Here is a 16,487-nt window from a genome sequence, read left to right as displayed (position 1 = left end):
ACACACTCGATACTAACTCCACCGGTGAAGAGACCAAATGACTGCCGATAGCCACTGCGCGGGCCTGTTCGGACGCGCGACGGGAGACTCCACTAGCTGCCGTGATGTATTCGTTCAGCAGTCCGTGCAGCTGCATCAAGCGCGGCTGAAGAAGAGGAGCGTGCACGTGATGCTCGGCCAACTGGACCAAGCAATGCAGCGCCTCGACTGAGATCGGCAGATTGGTGTCGTTGCTGCTCCGGATCGCGACGCTGAAGTACTTCTCACTTAAATGACGCAGCAACGCCGATATCTTCCGCTGGGTATCGTCACTGCTGCTCTCCACTGGGCCACCATGCGTACTGGGAGCGGGGGCTTCCGCGGGACAATTCGACAGGAACACGCTCTGCAGCTCGCTCAGCCAGCTCTGATGCGCCTTCCCCAGCATCACCAGCGTTGTGCCTTCAGCCGCTGGAGCGCGTGGGCTTGAGTCGGATTGTTTACGAGTCGAGATACTTGCCGAGGATATGAGCGATCGCTCCAGTAGCGTGTTGATGTGGTGCAGGTTGAATAAGCACAGACACGGGTGGTCACTGTCTCCGAGTTGCTGCTGGAAGCTCGTCATCTCCATGAAGAAATCCACACTAACTCGGAGGGTCACTTCTTCAAGTGGGAGCTGTTGACCGCTGCCAGGACCTCCCATACCTCCTTTAGCTGAAAGACGGCGCTCGGTGTCCATCCGCGAAGGTTGCGCCTTGAAGTGCTGCTGGAATTTGACTCGGAAGATGTTCAGAAGCTCTTTCTGCGTGTACGTCGGCACCCGGAAGACCACAAAGTGCCGCAGTAAGCGAGACAACGCAGGCGAGAGACCGCTCTCGCTCTCGTCAAGCCGCATCCCGGCCCCGATCTGCTTCTCCACACTGTGGAACCCTCCATGTTTGGAGGTAAACCCAATGCGATGGTCCAGCATGGTACGAACGAACTGAACGGCTGTGTCGTCCGAGGCCTCTCCAGTGGCGTTTAAATCGTCAAGGAAGACGAACGAGTGCCTTGAACGCCCAGCGAACAGCTCCGTCTCCTCCCGCATCTTCGCTCGGGAGCTAGCGGCGCTATCTCGTCGGTCCAAAGGCTGAAACCAGGCAGCAGGAACTCCAGTCCAGTCCAGAATCCCATGAACGTGGCGCTCGTCTAAGGACGTCTCGATCTTCATCTCGGCCGCTTCAGCCTCGCGGTTCTGCTGCACCAGCCATCGCAGTAGCGACGTCTTACCACTTGCTGCAGGGCCGATGAGCACGAATGAACGCCACGAATGTAGTAGGACCGTGCACATGCGGATCAGCGAGGTCGCGGCTGGAACCAGCACCAGAACTTGGCCACTGGAGGAGTCGAAGGCGCTCTGCATCTTGGTCTCGAGCTTCGCTTGGTGTGTGGCTTCGGTTGTAGTGGGCTGCCGAGCTAACGGGGCTGCGAATCTCGGCTGCAGCTCATCCCAGACGTCTTCAAAGCCGTCCGCGTCCAGCAGTCCGCGTGGCACCTCGGCCAAGTGCTTGATGTCGCTGTGCTCCTTGCTCTTCATGCGCACGTAGTTCTCCAGCTTGGGCTTAAATGGATCGGGAAGGTGGCCAACAAAACCCCAGAGAACCGCGAACGTTGCGAGCTCCACCAGCCGCAGATACGACAGTTCCTGCAGCAGCGACTTGTTCTGGAAGCAGCAGACCGAGACGAACGTCAACGCCGTCTGCGTGAGATGATTCAGTGAGAGGAAGCCAAGTCGTAGGGTTCCTCTGCCCACCAACTCATCTACAGCTTCGCCTTGGCTGTGCGTTGCTTCCTCGACGACAAAGCCGACGCAAATGTTCAATACCAGCACCTGGACCGTCTTGAATACAACAGCCATCGCCTCAAACCCGCGCGAGTCTGGCTGGAACACTAACAGGTTTTCCCAGCGCGTACGCCACGAGGCGATGATACTCGCAGCAGTGATGCATCGTGCTGGGACGTGTAAGGCCCAGCACCTTCGTAGAGCCGACGGAGACAAGTTGGCCACGCTGGTCACTTCGAACAGCAGTCGAGGGCTGTAGCGCGGGTCTGCACAGTCGCCTGACAACACGCAAGAGTTCAGGTCCCGATAAAGGATCGAATTGGGGGGCAATGAGGACGTCGAGACGCACGCGCGATTGTCGCCTTCGAGTAATCGGTCAAGGACGCCGCCGTCAACCTCTCCATCCACCAGAATCCACTTGAGCGAGTCCGAACCGGGCGCTGTTCGCTTGTTTGTGCCTTTGTCTGCGGCTCCGCACGCAGTAGCGATGCTGCTGTAGAATTGATCCAGAGTCAGGAGCTGCGGGTTGAGGACGACAAGCTGCTTCATCGTTGATGGCGGCTGCGCGTGGCTTGGTTCTTCACCGTCTTCGTCCTGCTCACTCAGCTCCAATGCTACCAGCGCGCGGTGTAATGCCGTGACACAAGTGGTTTTGCCGCTTCCAGGCGACCCGTACACCAGCGCAGCTGGGAACGTCTGCAGAGCTCTCCAGAGCTCCATGATCAACTCGAACTGCTCGCAACCGCCGGGGAGCGAGTACGCGCTCTCTAGGTAAATGGAAACAGCAGCGGCGACAGCTTCCTCATCTCCTTTGCTCTTTGACACCAGCATGCCGCCCTTCGACAGCGGAAGCATCCGGTCTAACAGTATGTTGATCTGTTCCAGCGATGCTTTGTCATCATGCCCTTGCCCCTCGGTAAGCACAGCAGTAATTGACGAGTTGAGTGCATGACGAAAGATACATTGCTCTGCACTCATAGAGGTCGAATTCATAGGATTCGCATCCCACACGACTCGGTAGTGCTCATGGAGGCGCCGCGCTTCTTCGACTATGCGCGGAGCCAGCTCCTCCACGTTGAGTGAGCGGATTGCTCCAGTTTTCTCCGCCTCGATCGCTTCGAACGCCGCTATAACATTGAGCTCACGTATCTGCTTAACTGTGAATCCGTCAGCGAGTAGCAAACACTCGACGAGGAACCGGGCGGCTGGTCGAGCCACAGCAACAGCACGAAATTGCGTCCGTATCGCTTGAACCAAGCCACTCTTCTGTAGATCCTCGGACGAATCCAACGGGATGAAGATGGCACTAGCGCCGTAGGACAAACCGCCGCCAGCATGGCGAGGAAGCACCAGCGAGTTGGACACTGCCTGCTGTTGAGCGTGATGAGCGTTGAGGTTCCCAGTGTGGGAAGCTTGGTGGAAGTACTGCACCACGCGTTCCCGCACGACTCCGACCAGCGCAGCCGAGAGGTGGAGCAAGGCGCGCACAATGAGAAACCCATTCAGTCTGGACACGGCATTGGCCAAGCTATCTAAGTGACGGATAGTCGTGACGCCAGCGCTGGGGTCGCATGAAAACTCGATGCACGGTCTCATGAGCAACTGGGCGACACCCCGCACCAACGCAGTGGGGTCGTTCCCAGCTTGGTGAACGTTGTAAGGTACCACCAGCGCCGTGTGCTGCATCCTCAGCGCACTGAAGAGCGCATACGAGCATCGCTGGGTGAACGGCGATATGATGGCGAGCTTCCCCCAGCCCACGAACTCCTGACCCAACGGCATCTGCAGATGAGCTACTTGACAGCTCACGGACAAGTTGACAGATTGACCGCTTTGGCTAGAGGACGGTGCTTTCAGGAAGTCAGGGCTCGTAGGGAATAACTCTCTCCTTTCCAGTTTGCTGTGTTTAACTGGATTCGGTTGAGTCGCTGGGGCAGAAGCCGACATGACTTCCACAAACGCTCGGGTCTGGAACTGCATGCTCCAGAAGAACAATGCTTCTTCATGTCGTCCTTGATCCATCAACTCCACAACGCGACGCACGACTTTCAACTGAATCGCCGTCAGCAAGATCATGTTGTCCAGGCGCACGGAGCTGAACGCTGTTCTGTCCGTGCGTCGCGTAGTCACCAGAGCTCCCAAACGCTCCGTAATGGCCAAGTGTAATCGCTGAAGCTGCTCCACGACCAGATCGTGCTCTTCTGAACGATGAGCGCGGTTCATTTCGAACGTGAACCGGAGTGCTGATGCCGTGACGATCGACTGGGGGAGAAAAGCCTCATAGCTCAGGGCTTCCGAGCTGTCGGAGTCGAGTGTGACCCATTCGAACGCGCGCTTCAGGTCTGCCACCACCATCGACGACATTTCCTCCTCGAGGCGCGTGAACCAAAACTTGACGCGGCCGATTTTGGCCACGGGGAGGCGGAAGCAGCCGCACTTTTCAGATGCTTGGTCATGGCCCTGCACGCCGTCGAGCCCCGAGATGACGATGGTGCCGTCCGTCTTGCTGGCCCGCACCGGCGCACCGAGTGACTCCTGCTTCCCGTAGATCTCGACGCTGGAGCCCACGCGGTTGGCTGCGCGGGAGATGGCGAAGCGATGGACACGGGGGAAGCAAATGGCCAGGGCCTGGTGGAGCTGCTGCATGTCCGAGTCTCGCAGCAGGAGCCCAAGCATTGTGGTCTCATCCAGGCAGTACATCCGCGGGAGCTTCTCTCGCACCGAGTCGAGGTAGCTCAGAACCAGCTCCATTCCTCGTTCACAGGCAGCGAGGTTGGTCTCGAAGTCAAAGCCCTCGAAGCTCTCCATCACGTCGTCCAAGGTGCAGTTCATGGACTTGGTGGCCGCACTCAATCGTCGGTGAACAGCCACGGTCACTGCCGGTCCAGCAAATACACTAGTCTTCTTCCCCAACAACACAGGCTGAGCTGCTTTCTTCTGCTCAACTTGCGGTTGATGGGGACTCACGAAGAACAACCGTCGAAGGCGGTCACTCCACGCATGACTCGCTTCAAGGAACGCGTGCCACAATGCCTGCTCCTGCTTGAGGCCGGATTTGTGTTGCGCTGTTCGACCTCGGGGCACAGCGAAGTTACCACCGCCACCGCCGCTGAACCGCTTGGAGAAGAACTCGTCCACCTCGTGCAGCTTCGTCGCTTCGCAGCGTAGTCGCCAGTGTTTCTGGTATGTATGAATGTGCTTACACACGGCGATCTTCTGCTCCATGTCGGCCCGTAGCTCAAGACAAAGATGAAGCTCGGGGTTCTGGCCAAAAAGGCAGAGCTTCAGCTCCACTGCGATGTCGTCCAACTGGGCGAGCGCCTCTGCGATGCCTTCACACCGCACGCTGTAGTTGGTCTCCTCTACGCGCACTTCAATGCGCGCCAGTCGCTGTCGAGCCTGCTCCAATTTCGTGTGAAGTTTGGCCTCTACAATGCACTCGTCACAGAATTCCAGGAGCGCGTTGATCTGGTCGGGATCGCACTGCTCCTTCATACGGCGGAGGGTTAGTCCTCCTCCACTTGCACCATTCGGTCCCGATTGGACATTGAGCAGTTGGTTCATTGCCGCCCAGCGCGCGTCCGAGAAAGCCCCTCCGCTGATCGCCTGGAAAATCCGATTGCAGTTGAGCATGTCCTCGATGCTGGCGTCGAACGTGCGCATCAACTCGAAATCCTTCTTCGCGAACGAAGCGCACTCCTTCCGGTCTTCCTCTTCATACTGCGGGATAGTCTGGAGTTGATCTTGGGGCTCCAACGGCAGCACCTGCAGAAGCACCGAGGACAAGCGAGAGAGTCGCGAGGACGCGTATCCCAGTCGGCGACGGAACTGCTTGATATGGTTGATCATCGTTCCGGGGTGAACACCAGAGAGTGGGGATCCCAGCCACTTCTCGCGCAGTTTCTTCCAGGACGCGTACCATTGTCGAAGCTCCAGCGAGGTGACAATGTACAGCAGCAACAGCTCGCTCGGGAGTTTATCCGCCATACTCACCACCGACAGCTTGTCCGAGCTCGAATCGGAAGCGGAAGAGCTCCAAACCGCTTGCTGAGTCGGTGGCAGGTCCATAATCGCGCGGTGCTCACGGTCGTACTCTTCATACTGCTGCACCACGTTCTTCCGCTCCAGGTCCATCGCTACGAGGTCTTCAAGCTGCTGCACCATCTCCTCCTTCGTCGGCGCATTCACCTGCGCAACGGGCCTTCGTTTGAGAAAACCATCGTCTTCTTCTTCACCCTCGTCAACTTCTTCTTCTTTATCTTCACACCCAGACGGAAGTCCTTCAAACGTCTTGACAACACGCTGTAGCTGAGCGGTTATATACTCGTCGACTTTGCTGATCACGTCAAGGACACTGCGTCGGTGTTCGCTGCCCCGCTCTTCGACTCGAGCCAAGCACATCAACAACGTCTCAATCACCGACTCCCACGTCAGCTCGAGCTTCCGGATCGACTCCTGCACTTCTTGGTCCAGAGATAAAATCCCCCGCTCCTTGATAAGCGCCCGCAGACGCGCGAGGTTCGCAATTTTCGCGTCCAGCCGCTGCCGGAACGGATGCGTCTGCATCATTGAAGTCACTTGAGCAAGCCACACATTCGCTTCAGCCAGGTCAGTGGGGATCTTGGTCACCTTCTCGATGCAGCCGTCCACGTCTTCCAGTAGACTGGCCAAAAACTGCTGGTAGATCGAGGGCAGTGCGTCGTCCATTTCGTCCACGCGCTTGGAGACGTGACGACGCAGCTTCTCGACGAACAAGCTCTGGTCCAGAAGCAAGTAGCCCACTTGAAGCATAGGGGCTGCGCTACTCGAGTACTGGACGAATCGACTCCACGTCTTCTGCGCCAGCTCATAAGCTGCTGCACTGGAGGTCAAGTCGGGCAGCTGTGGGAGTCGAGCTCCGTCTTCGTCTAGCTCAGCAGCGGAATCTCTCGCCACTGGGGACGCCCTCTCTGCGACTTTGATGGCGCGGACGCACCGCAGATGCTCCTGCTGAAGGATCCCAATGCGTCGGAAGTGCAGATCAAGCGCGCTACGCATTTCACGGAGTTCTGGCTCATAACTCTCGAAGACGAGGTGGGATGGCTTCAATAAGCTCGCAGCGAAGTCTCGTCGAACTGAAGGCACGAATGGCGTCAGCACGTGCTTGAAATGCCCGTTAGTAAGAACGCGCGGCAGTCCGTCCATGGCCACGCAGTACTTGAGCAGAATGGAGTGCACCAGGTCCAGCACCTCGACTTTTGTAGGCACCAGCTGCATCGTGGAGGAGTTGACGTCTCCGTCGAAATCCACGTCGTCCACCAAGCTGACGTACAACCCTGGGATCGCCACCACACACGCATCGCTCTCTTGTGACTGTGTCCTGTAGCTCACGCGCTGACATACTTGGCTAGGAGAAGAAATCGATCCCTGAGCATCTTCGGCTGCTTCGGGTCGACACAAGTGCGCGCTCCGATCCTCCGTCGTTAATGATATCGATGGCACTCCGCATATCCGAGCTCGAAGATCTCTCACGACAAGAGTGACATGCTGGTAGACCGATTCTGCCACGTGACAATCCACAAGCCTGAGGAACGTGAACATGCGTTCTCGTAGACTGGATAACCTCAGCGCCTTGCTGAAAGCTTCATGGTCTGTGATGGCGTAGCTGCATCCTTCTCCTTCTTTGTATCGCGAGATGTTCTGCGTAGCACTATCGATCGTCACGCAGAGCGCGTGGATCTTCTTGGCAATGGCAGCTTTTGCAGCGCGCACGCGTTCTCGATGGAGGTGCGCGAGTCTCTCCAGCGTGTAGCTCGTGTCGGCTTGGGTGTAGTCGCGCTCTGCTTCACGTTCGATGTCCGCGCACACATCTCGCACCTCCATTAGCAGCAACGCAGCAACCGGGTGGCACGTGAACAGACTGCAAGCGAGTCGCTCCTGGACGCGATGCAGTCGGCGTTGCACTGCTTGACGCTTCCACGAGAAGAAGAAGATCATCTGCTGAATGCGTTCCAGTCCCTTCATGTTGGTCATGTGGTCGAACGCGCGCTTCTCGTCCACCCAGCCCGGCAAGTCAGAGAACTCGATCCCCTGGCCACCTTTGAAGCGTGTGAACCCGTGGGAGCTCAGTGTGAAGTACTCGAGCCCACGAAGCGCAGTGCCTTCGTCTGCGAAAGTCAGCCAGTATACATTACGGAAGCCGCAAGGCGGTGCTTCGCAGTGAACGAGGTACAGCACGTCTTCTTCTGGTCGCACTTTGCGCTGTATATCTATCATCAGCATGGCCACGGTAGACAGCTAGTAAGAAGGAGGAGAGGAGAGGAATCGGAGATACAAGGTCAACGAAACGCACGCTTGCCACGAGGGATCTCGGATCGCCGCACTGAAGACCCGGTGCGGATCACATGCATTACGTACCGCATGAGCGGGTCTTCCGCTGCGTACTCTGAAGGCACGTAGACACCAGAAACAACATACTTATGTAAGCCCAATAGTTTCATGAACCACGCACCCCATCGCCAACGTACTCTGCTCAAACGCGGTCAAATTAGCCGAAAGCGTCTTCGAAAGCTTTCGGAGCGATAAAGCACTGCTCTTTGGCGGTAGAATCTGAGCGCTGGGACGTCCAGCCACGGTCGGTAGCCCTGGGATCCTGTTGTTGCCCCTATGCGGGGGCTGCGTAGTCGAAGGTGAATATAATTTAGCCTGCTTCCGGGTTGGAATGGACTGCCAACTCAAGTGCAGTCGGTCCACCAGAGGAACAGGTTTAATGGCGTCACGCTGTTCTGCCGTCAGGGAGCTTAGCATCTCGGACACGTCGACCCGCGATTGACTTGCTGACTTCGGCCGACGACGGTGCGCACGTGCACGTGCAGTCTCCATTCCGGTCAACCTCTTAAAAGTGCCACTCGCATCAGCTAAGGAGGATATGCGGCCTCACCGCCCTTTCAAAGTGTAAACGACCCATTACCAGCGTGTTAGACAAATATATACGACTTCTCTGCATCTTGGGAGTCCATCGACGTCGATGGAGCACGCCAGCACCGCTTGAAGAAGCGCAGGATCCACTTGCGCAGCGTCGGCTCCTTCTTGCCCTCTGTGAAGGACGAATGGTACTGCCTCATATACTCCAGCACGGCCTTGACGTCGGTGCCTGCAGTCAAATAGGACGACACAAACGAACTTCATCAGCTTTCAATCTATAGCTCCGAGCCTTTCCTACAAGGCCAGAGGACGCACCTTGTCCTTGTTGATGCCGCTCACTGACCCACGTGAGCAGTTCGTCCTCAAAGTTGCAGCTGCTGCGTCGCCCTCCTCCGGCCAAGCGGAATCGTTTCCTCTCGGCCGTGACGAGTTTGTCGCGGATGCTTCTCCAATAATTCAAACAATTGGGGTTCTTGAGCCCCAGCTCTTCGGCCACTTGGGCCACGCTCTTGCCCTCGTCCAGCATGTTCACGGCGTGCAGCTTGAACTCGTTCGAGAAGAGCATGTAGCGCCCAGAGCACGAGCGGCGCTTGCCCATTTGCTGTGGCGTCAATGTTGCATCTGCATCTGGTACAGCACCAGCGTCGCTCTGCAGGTCTGCTGCGTCATCTGGGTCCTTCTGGTGCTGAGGCAGCAGCAGCGGCGTCGGGCTCGCAGTGGCCTGCACCACGTCGTCCGGCAGCGGCACCGCGTCCTCCTCCTGTGTTTGCACGGCCAATGTGATATCCGCTGCGTCCACACCCACGTCCGGCACTCCAACTGCAACTGCATCGGCCGGTGGCGCGGACGCCAACGACGACTGCGGCGGCAGGTGCTTCTTGAGGAACCGCGCGGTCCAGACCTTGAGCGCCGCCGCGCTCTTGGAGGCGGCGAACACCGGGTACTCGTCCAGCACGTGGTTGACGATGTCCTGCCGCGTGAGCGGCACCTGTCGGTGGGCGAGCACCCACTGCAGCAGCTCCTTCTCCTGCTGGAAGGCGGGTCGGGGTCTGCTGCCGGCCGCGTCGGCGTTGGCCTCAGCCTCGGCCTCGGCAGCCTCCACGTCCGCGCGCAGCTGCGAGCGGTCCGTCTCGTGCTTCCAGTAGAGCAGCGTGAGCGCGCTCTTGAGCGCGAACTGCTGCGCCGTGGCCGCCAGGTCCCCGGAGCTGTCCAGCGTCTGCACGGCGCGCGCCGCCTGCGCCGCGTCCTCCGCGGCGTCCTCGTGCTGCGCCAGGAAGAGCGCGAGCCACGCGAAGAGCAGCGGCAGGTCGTCCAGCAGCTCCGGGTGCCGCGTCTCGAAGAAGAACAGCGCGTCGTCTGCCGCGCACGCCGCGCGCGAGCGCTGCAGCCACAGCAGCAGCTCGGACGCGTAGCGCTCCAGGTGCAGCGCCGTCGTGGCCACGCTGGAGGACGAGGACGGCAGGTCCGAGCCTGTAAGTAGCGCCAGTGTGGAGCTGGACATGTCCTCTTGCAGATCCGACGAGCTGGGGCACGCGAGCGCTGCGCCGGCGCCGCTGGAGAGCTCCTCGCAGGACGACATGCTTGGCGGCGCTGCACGAGGTGAGACGAGAGTTATTGAGCGGTTAGGGAGCATAAGAGCACTGCGTGCAGTTGGAGAGCATGGCTACATGTGCTATTAAAGTGGTATATTTGCGATCTTGAAGCGACGCGTGTAGCCATTCTGGTAGAGTCTCCGTTGCCGGCATGGCGGACGAGGCCGAAGCTGCGGGTGCGGCGGAGCCGCAGGCGCCACGCGATGTAGGCTGTGCTATAATGTTAATATGCAAAGGCTTGAAGCGAGCTAACGCGTGCTCTTATTGTGGCAGGACGTGAGCGTGACGCTCATGGGCAACGTGCTCGAGAAGCTGCGCGTGCTGCAGTACGAACGCGAGTTCGGCAAGAAGAAGAGCTTCGCACCCTTCAGCGAGACGCAGTTCGCCGTGCTCGGGCCCGGCACCAACGCCAGTGCACAGTTCAAGAGCTTCCTGGACCTCGTGACCTTCCTGCTCAAGAGCTGCAACCAGGAGTTCGTCGTGGACAAGTACGACGACCCCAACACTAGCGTCAACAAGCTCATCCTGACGCTCAAGACCATGGGCTTCCCGCTCGACTTCCCGGCTTCCAAGCTCAAGCTCGGCTACGGCGAGGCCGCGTGTGCCGCGCTCGACTTCATCTGCGACCAGGCGCTTGCTGCTCGCCGCTTCGACTGGCCGCGGCCGCAGTACCCCAAGGAGGACTTCGCGGATGAGGCCGAGGTAGACGACGACGCTGAAGTGGATACGGCTAATGACGACGACGATAACGCGCTGCCTGGAGCTGAAGAGGAGGCCGAGGAGCTCTATAGCGACTTGGTGCGCAGCGGCAAGGCCGCCGAGGACCAGCACGACCTGGACCAGAGCTTCCAGCAGATGATCATGAGCGAGGTTGACCCGCTGCTCTGGAAGACGGAGCTCGAGCGCGTCGGCCCGCGTCTCAAGGTGAAAGGCGGTGCGGGTGCGGCAGCAGCGGGCAAGGAATGGCACGCGCACATTGAGCGCTCGAGAGAGCACGAAACGGTCATGCGCGAGCTGCTGCCGCGCGCGAACGCCCAGCTGCGGCTGCTCGGCACGCAACTCGCGGAGGCCATAGGGCGCATGGGGGCCAAGGAGAAGACACTGAACAATCAGTACGAGCACTTGCGGCAAGAGTACACGGCGCTCAAGGAGAAGCTGCAGGCCGCAACGGAAGTCAGCAAGGCGGGAGCTGACCGCGTGAACGTCATGACAACCGAGTACGCCGAGACCACGGAGCTGTTGAAGGAGACCAAGGGCGTCATGGACGAGCGCGGAGCCAAGATGACCGACACGTCGCCGCTCGTACACATCAAGGACGCGCTCAAGACCCTCGCTGCGGAGATCAAGAACTTCGAGCTGCGCATTGGCGTTGTCAGCCATACGTTGCTGCAGGCCAAGTGCCGTCAGGCAAGTGCCGCCAGTGCACGACGACGGGGTCGCGAAGCGGCCGCTGCAGATGGACAGAGCTATCAAGACCCCGAGTACGACCCGAGCGACGAGGACTCAAACTAATGAACCACCCCTTTCATTTATTCCCAGCGGTAGTGGTGTCGATAGACTACTCGTAGCAAAAACCAGCACAGCTAAAATCATCACGCGCGCACTAGCGCATTGACAAACACTTGTCATTGTTTTTATGTTAGCAGCAAACTACTTGAGTTCGTCTTACAGCTCGGCAAAGGAGTGGATCGTGGGGAAGTGGTGGGACTCTGGCAGCGGCTTGTTGCCCGGACGCACGGACAGAACGGTGTCAAGTCCGGCGGCCTCAGCAGCCTGGGCCTCCTCGATCACGTCCGTGACAAATAGCACGTCCTTGCCGCTGTCCACGCCGAGACTCTGAACGATTTCCTTGTAGCTTCCGACCTCGCGCTTGTGACCGATCTTCGTGTCGAAGTAGACGGTCAGATACTCGCGCAGATCGCCCTTGTCCGAGTACTGGAAGAGCAGCTTTTGAGCCTGACGCGAGCCGGACGAGTAGATGCCCACCCGCACTCCACGAGCACGCAGACGCTCAAAGAGCGGGGGCACGTCGTCGTACACCTGCGCCTTAAGTTCGCCGCTCTCGTAGCCCTGGAGCCACATGTGGCCCTGCAGCTGCTTGAGGGGACCGATCTTGCGGTCCGCCTTGACATTCCACTTGACGTAGGTGGTCAGGTCGGCGATGAGCTTCTCCTTGCCCTGCTCGGCATCCAGCGCGGGCGGGTTGACTCCATCGGTCTGGTCCTGTTTGTGCTGAGCCACCAGAGCCGCCACATCGGCCTTCGTGTCGGGCTGATCCCAGGTCTGCTCCAGGAAGCGGTCGACGTTGTTGGTCACGTACGGGAACAGAATGTCGTGGACAAACGTGATCGGCGTGGTGGTGCCTTCGATGTCGCACATGACCACCTTGTGCTTCTCCGCCATGGTGAGTTCTCCGTTGCTCGTCTCCTCGGAGCGCGCGCGCTTGAGAGAGCTGCCGTTGCTCGAGGACGCCGACACCGGGGGCACGGTGTAGTCCAGGTTGAGCTTGCGCATCTCGATAGCCGCCTCAAACAGGTAGTGCAGGCACTCGGCGTGGCGCTTGGCAGCCTCCCACGAGTCGCCCCACACAAAGAGACCGTGGCGACGGACAAGCACAGCCGAGGTGTTGGGGTACGCCTCTATAGTACGGGCGATCGGCTCAGCCAGCGCCGACTCCTTGGGAGCGTTGTCGATCACAGGCACCACCAGCGTGTCCGCGTAGCCGTGGCCGGTGATCCCCTTGATCATCTCCTGGTGGGAGATGCGGAACTCGCTCTTGCCGTCGCAGAGCGCCGCCGCCAAGTTGCAGGTGATGCCGTGGCTGTGCAGCACGACGGCAGCCTTGCGAATCTTGTGCGCGTTCAGGAACAGAGGGGCACAGTCCGAGAGCTTGGGGGCCTTCTTGCCCGGCTTAGCCTTGGGACTCGAGAGGATGCCGCCGTCCAGGTCCAGCACGTACAGGTCCTCGGGCTGCAGACGCTCCTTGGGGACGCCCGACGGGGTGACGTAGATGCGCTCGCCATGGCGCAGACTCATGGCTCCGCCCGTGCCCGTCATCCACTCCGTGGTGTAGTACAGGCGGCACAGCTCGCAAACGAGCTTGCGGCACTCGTTGGCATCCACCAGCGTCGAGTGAGTGGCAGCGTCCGCCGGACGAGTGTAACGAGCCGTGAGGCTGGCCGCCGTCTTGCTGGTCTCCAGCAGCTGCGCGGCATGGCCAGCGATCGGCACGAAGCGGTGCAGCACCCGCAGTCTCAGCGAAGCCTTCATGCCCTCGGTCAGCGTGCAACGCACCCAGCAGTCAGCCGAGTCCCGCACGTCCAGGTGCACGCGGCCCTTAACGACCTTGTACTCGACGTCGGCAGCGTTCGAGTGCTCGTTCTGCAGATCCGCGACGGTGGCCACGTCCACCGCAGCTTCTTCCTTGTCCTGCGCAGGGCTGGGCGAGTATTCAGCGACTGAGACTCCGATTTCACGGAGAACGGCGAGGCTCGCGCGGTCCAAGGAGCTGTCGAGGTAGGTCGGCTGCAGAGCGAGCTCCAGCGATGAGATCTGCGTTGCACGAGTAGAAAGTTACATAAGTGGATAGAGGAAACGTCAGCGACTGCAGTCACGGTGGAAGCAGCGGCGGGGGCATTGCCGTTCACGCGGAATCGCCGCGCGAAGGAGGAGATCATTTACCTGCGCCATGGCCGTCGCTTATCAAAGTGAGCGGCTCCCGTTGCGTTGACTGGCTAATGGAGCTGGATCTCTCGACCAATCAGATACCGTTAAACAGCTATGCGTATAGTAGGTACAGTACAGGTTCATATTTTCGATTAACGTCCACCGGCGTCCACCTGGGCGTCTCACTCACTTCACTCCGCCTCGGCGCTCAACTTGCTCGTCTCCGACTCCTGCTCGTCCGACGCGGCTGGGGCCGGCACAGGCCACTTGAAGTCGCCCGTGGAGGGAGGCACCAGCGGCGTCCTCGGCGTCTGCGCAGGCTCGCTCAGCATGTCCACATCGCTGTTGGGGTTCTTGCGCAGGTACTTGCGCGCTCGCCACACGCGGCAGTGCGACTTCCAGCGGATCTTGACGGCGTCCTCGGTCCGCCCGGGCAGCATCGCGGCGATGACCGACCAGCGGTTGCCCAGCCGCGCCTGCGCCTCCAGGATGAGCCGGTCCTCCTCGGGCGTGTACGCGCCGCGCACGATCTGCGGGTCCAAGTGGTTGTGCCACCGCTCCCGGCACTGCTTCGACGTGCGGCCCGGGATCTTGGACGCCACGTCGCCCCAGTTCTTCTGCTCCGTGGCCACGAGGCGGCGCAGCAGATCGTCCTCGTGCGGAGACCAGTGGCCCTTGACGAGTCCTGGGGCCAGCACCTTCGTCCACCGCTGCAGACACTGCGTGTGGTTGCGACCTGGCACTTGAGCGGCGATGGCCTTCCAGTTCTTCTCGCGGTGGCTCTCTACAGCGGAGCGCAGGGCGTCGTCTTCCTCTTTGGTCCACCGTCGAGGCGTAGCTTTGCGAGTCGCCGGCGTGCTCGGCGTGCCAGGAGGGATCGAGATCGGTCCGAGCGGTCCTAGGCTGCCAGAGGCGTCTGCAGCCGCCGCCGCTGCTGCTGTGGAAGCTGCAGCACGAGCGGCTGCAACCTCTGCGTCGCACCTCACGCTGAGCTGCTTCGACGTGATGCTTTTGCGCTTGACAGGGGAAGCAGTCGTCGGTCGGTTGGCGCCAGAGTTGACGCCGCTGGTGGATGACAGCGGCGGGAACGACGAGCAGAAGACTGGCGTGTGCGACCCAGGCGATGTGTCGGGCCGAATTGTGGAGCCGATTGTGTTGCGTTGATCCGTGATGATCATGGGGCTCTGGTATCCCAGCCCAGCCACGCCTTGAGTCAAACGGTCTCCTGGGTCGGTCACGCTGGATGGAGATGCCAGCGGGGCCAACAGCCTCCGTGCAAAGAGGCTCGGTAGTGAGGACGGAGTGCTGGGGGATCGCGCCGTGCCCGGCGTGAAGAGCTCCGGCGGGTGGAAGTGCGGGCTGCCGAGCTGCGGAGGAGGCGCTGTGATGGTCAGCGGCGATCCAACTGCGAAGGACGGGAACGAAGGGTGCGGAGCCGTCGGTGACGTCTTGGGCACCGCAGGCGGCCGCGCAGACGACGTCGTGATCACTGGCGCCGTAATCGTAGCCGTAGTAGTCGCACCCGAGGCAGTAGCCCGCAGGCCTGTAAGCGCCTGCGCTGCCTCCGCCTCATGAATACTCGAATCCTTTCCCTGCTGTTGTGACGACGCGTTCCCTGCTGCTGCCGTCGTTGGGTTCTCCTGCTTGATCGTCACTGGAGGGACTGGCGCGGCGTCTGCTGCGGAGGAGGGCGCCTGCAGCAAGATCTGCGCGGCCTCCTGCAGCGTGGTGAGCAGCGTCTTCTCGTCGACGACCTGCGTTATCCCGTGCAGCTTGCGGACCGCGACGGCCACGCCGTGCGCGTCTCGATGCTCGAGCGCCGCCGTCAGCTCGGCCGCCGCGCGGTACTGCTGCTGCATGGCTGCGAGCCACGCGCTGGTGGCGCCTCCCAGCGCCGCCTGGTCCAGCGCGTGCTGCACCACCATGTGCGCCACCTCGAGGGGCAGCGCTGCTTAATCAATCGCCGCACAACAGACACACACAATACTGTTAGTCTAGAGGCTCACCGAGCGGCCGACCGGCTGGCGGATCTTGCAGACACCAAACGTACCCATCTGGGGCGCCGCCTGGTCGCGCGCGCGATCGTGGGCTTCGCGCACGTGGGTCAGCAAGTGGTCCAGCGTGGACGCCTCGAAGCCGCAGAGCGAGCAGCGCGCAGCGGAAGCTCCGGCGTCGCGCGCGGCGGCCGAGGCGCGGAAGGCGGCGGGCGCGTCGCTGCTGGCCTTGCGCTTCTTGGAGGCGCGCGCCGCCGGCTGCTTGGCCTGCGCGGGGGTTCCCGACGCCATCTCCAGCGGTGGCGGCTCGATCTTCCTGTGTCTGGGGCTGCAGCGCTCCGGGCCTAGTGGAGCCGCTCGCGCGCGTTCTGACTTCCTCGGAAGAATGCGTACTGAAACCTGGATTGGAGAAGCTCCGCGGGGGCTCGTTTATGGACGCCTCGAACAACCCTTTAAGCAGGCGGCGCGAATTATGAACCATACAAAGTCTCAGATAACGGAGGCCGGATCGCTCTGGGAGTTTGTGTGGAT

The 16,487-nt window shown here is 60.4% G+C and overlaps 6 protein-coding genes across 6 annotated transcripts; 1 reads left to right on the top strand and 5 right to left on the bottom strand.

Annotated features, from left to right (window-relative positions):
• Positions 1-55: 55 nt before the first annotated feature.
• On the bottom strand, positions 56-682 carry PHYSODRAFT_497346 (hypothetical protein; the record flags this gene model as incomplete). Its single annotated transcript, XM_009524739.1, has 2 exons — positions 56-262; positions 326-682. Coding segments are annotated over 2 exons (564 nt in total), but the record flags the coding sequence as incomplete, so codon positions are not given.
• A 312-nt stretch (positions 683-994) lies between these two features.
• On the bottom strand, positions 995-7,813 carry PHYSODRAFT_439699 (hypothetical protein; the record flags this gene model as incomplete). The annotated part of the gene is made up of 10 exons (XM_009524738.1): positions 995-1,373; positions 1,440-2,248; positions 2,339-2,638; positions 2,813-3,169; positions 3,251-3,701; positions 3,758-3,813; positions 3,932-5,476; positions 5,579-5,946; positions 6,067-7,103; positions 7,239-7,813. Coding segments are annotated over 10 exons (5,877 nt in total), but the record flags the coding sequence as incomplete, so codon positions are not given.
• Positions 7,814-8,757: 944 nt separating this feature from the next.
• PHYSODRAFT_496323 (hypothetical protein) lies at positions 8,758-10,283 on the bottom strand (the record flags this gene model as incomplete). Its single annotated transcript, XM_009524737.1, has 4 exons — positions 8,758-8,933; positions 9,020-9,293; positions 9,531-9,731; positions 9,807-10,283. 4 exons carry the CDS (start codon positions 10,281-10,283, stop codon positions 8,758-8,760), a joined length of 1,128 nt encoding a protein of 375 aa, XP_009523032.1.
• A 164-nt stretch (positions 10,284-10,447) lies between these two features.
• Positions 10,448-11,808, top strand: PHYSODRAFT_298493 (hypothetical protein; the record flags this gene model as incomplete). The annotated part of the gene is made up of 2 exons (XM_009524736.1): positions 10,448-10,501; positions 10,570-11,808. 2 exons carry the CDS (start codon positions 10,448-10,450, stop codon positions 11,806-11,808), a joined length of 1,293 nt encoding a protein of 430 aa, XP_009523031.1.
• Positions 11,809-11,961: 153 nt separating this feature from the next.
• PHYSODRAFT_313033 (hypothetical protein) lies at positions 11,962-13,933 on the bottom strand (the record flags this gene model as incomplete). The annotated part of the gene is made up of 2 exons (XM_009524735.1): positions 11,962-13,804; positions 13,911-13,933. The coding sequence occupies 2 exons, from the start codon at positions 13,931-13,933 to the stop codon at positions 11,962-11,964; spliced, it is 1,866 nt and encodes a 621-aa protein (XP_009523030.1).
• A 220-nt stretch (positions 13,934-14,153) lies between these two features.
• PHYSODRAFT_496502 (hypothetical protein) lies at positions 14,154-16,256 on the bottom strand (the record flags this gene model as incomplete). The annotated part of the gene is made up of 3 exons (XM_009524734.1): positions 14,154-15,554; positions 15,627-15,910; positions 16,013-16,256. Coding segments are annotated over 3 exons (1,929 nt in total), but the record flags the coding sequence as incomplete, so codon positions are not given.
• Between the last annotated feature and the right edge of the window lie 231 nt (positions 16,257-16,487).

The sequence above is a fragment of the Phytophthora sojae genome (assembly GCF_000149755.1).
Source record: "Phytophthora sojae unplaced genomic scaffold PHYSOscaffold_3, whole genome shotgun sequence".
Classification (NCBI taxonomy): Eukaryota; Oomycota; class Peronosporomycetes; order Peronosporales; family Peronosporaceae; genus Phytophthora; species Phytophthora sojae.
Note: the sequence above shows the minus strand (reverse complement) of the source record. Positions and strands in the feature narration are given on the sequence as shown.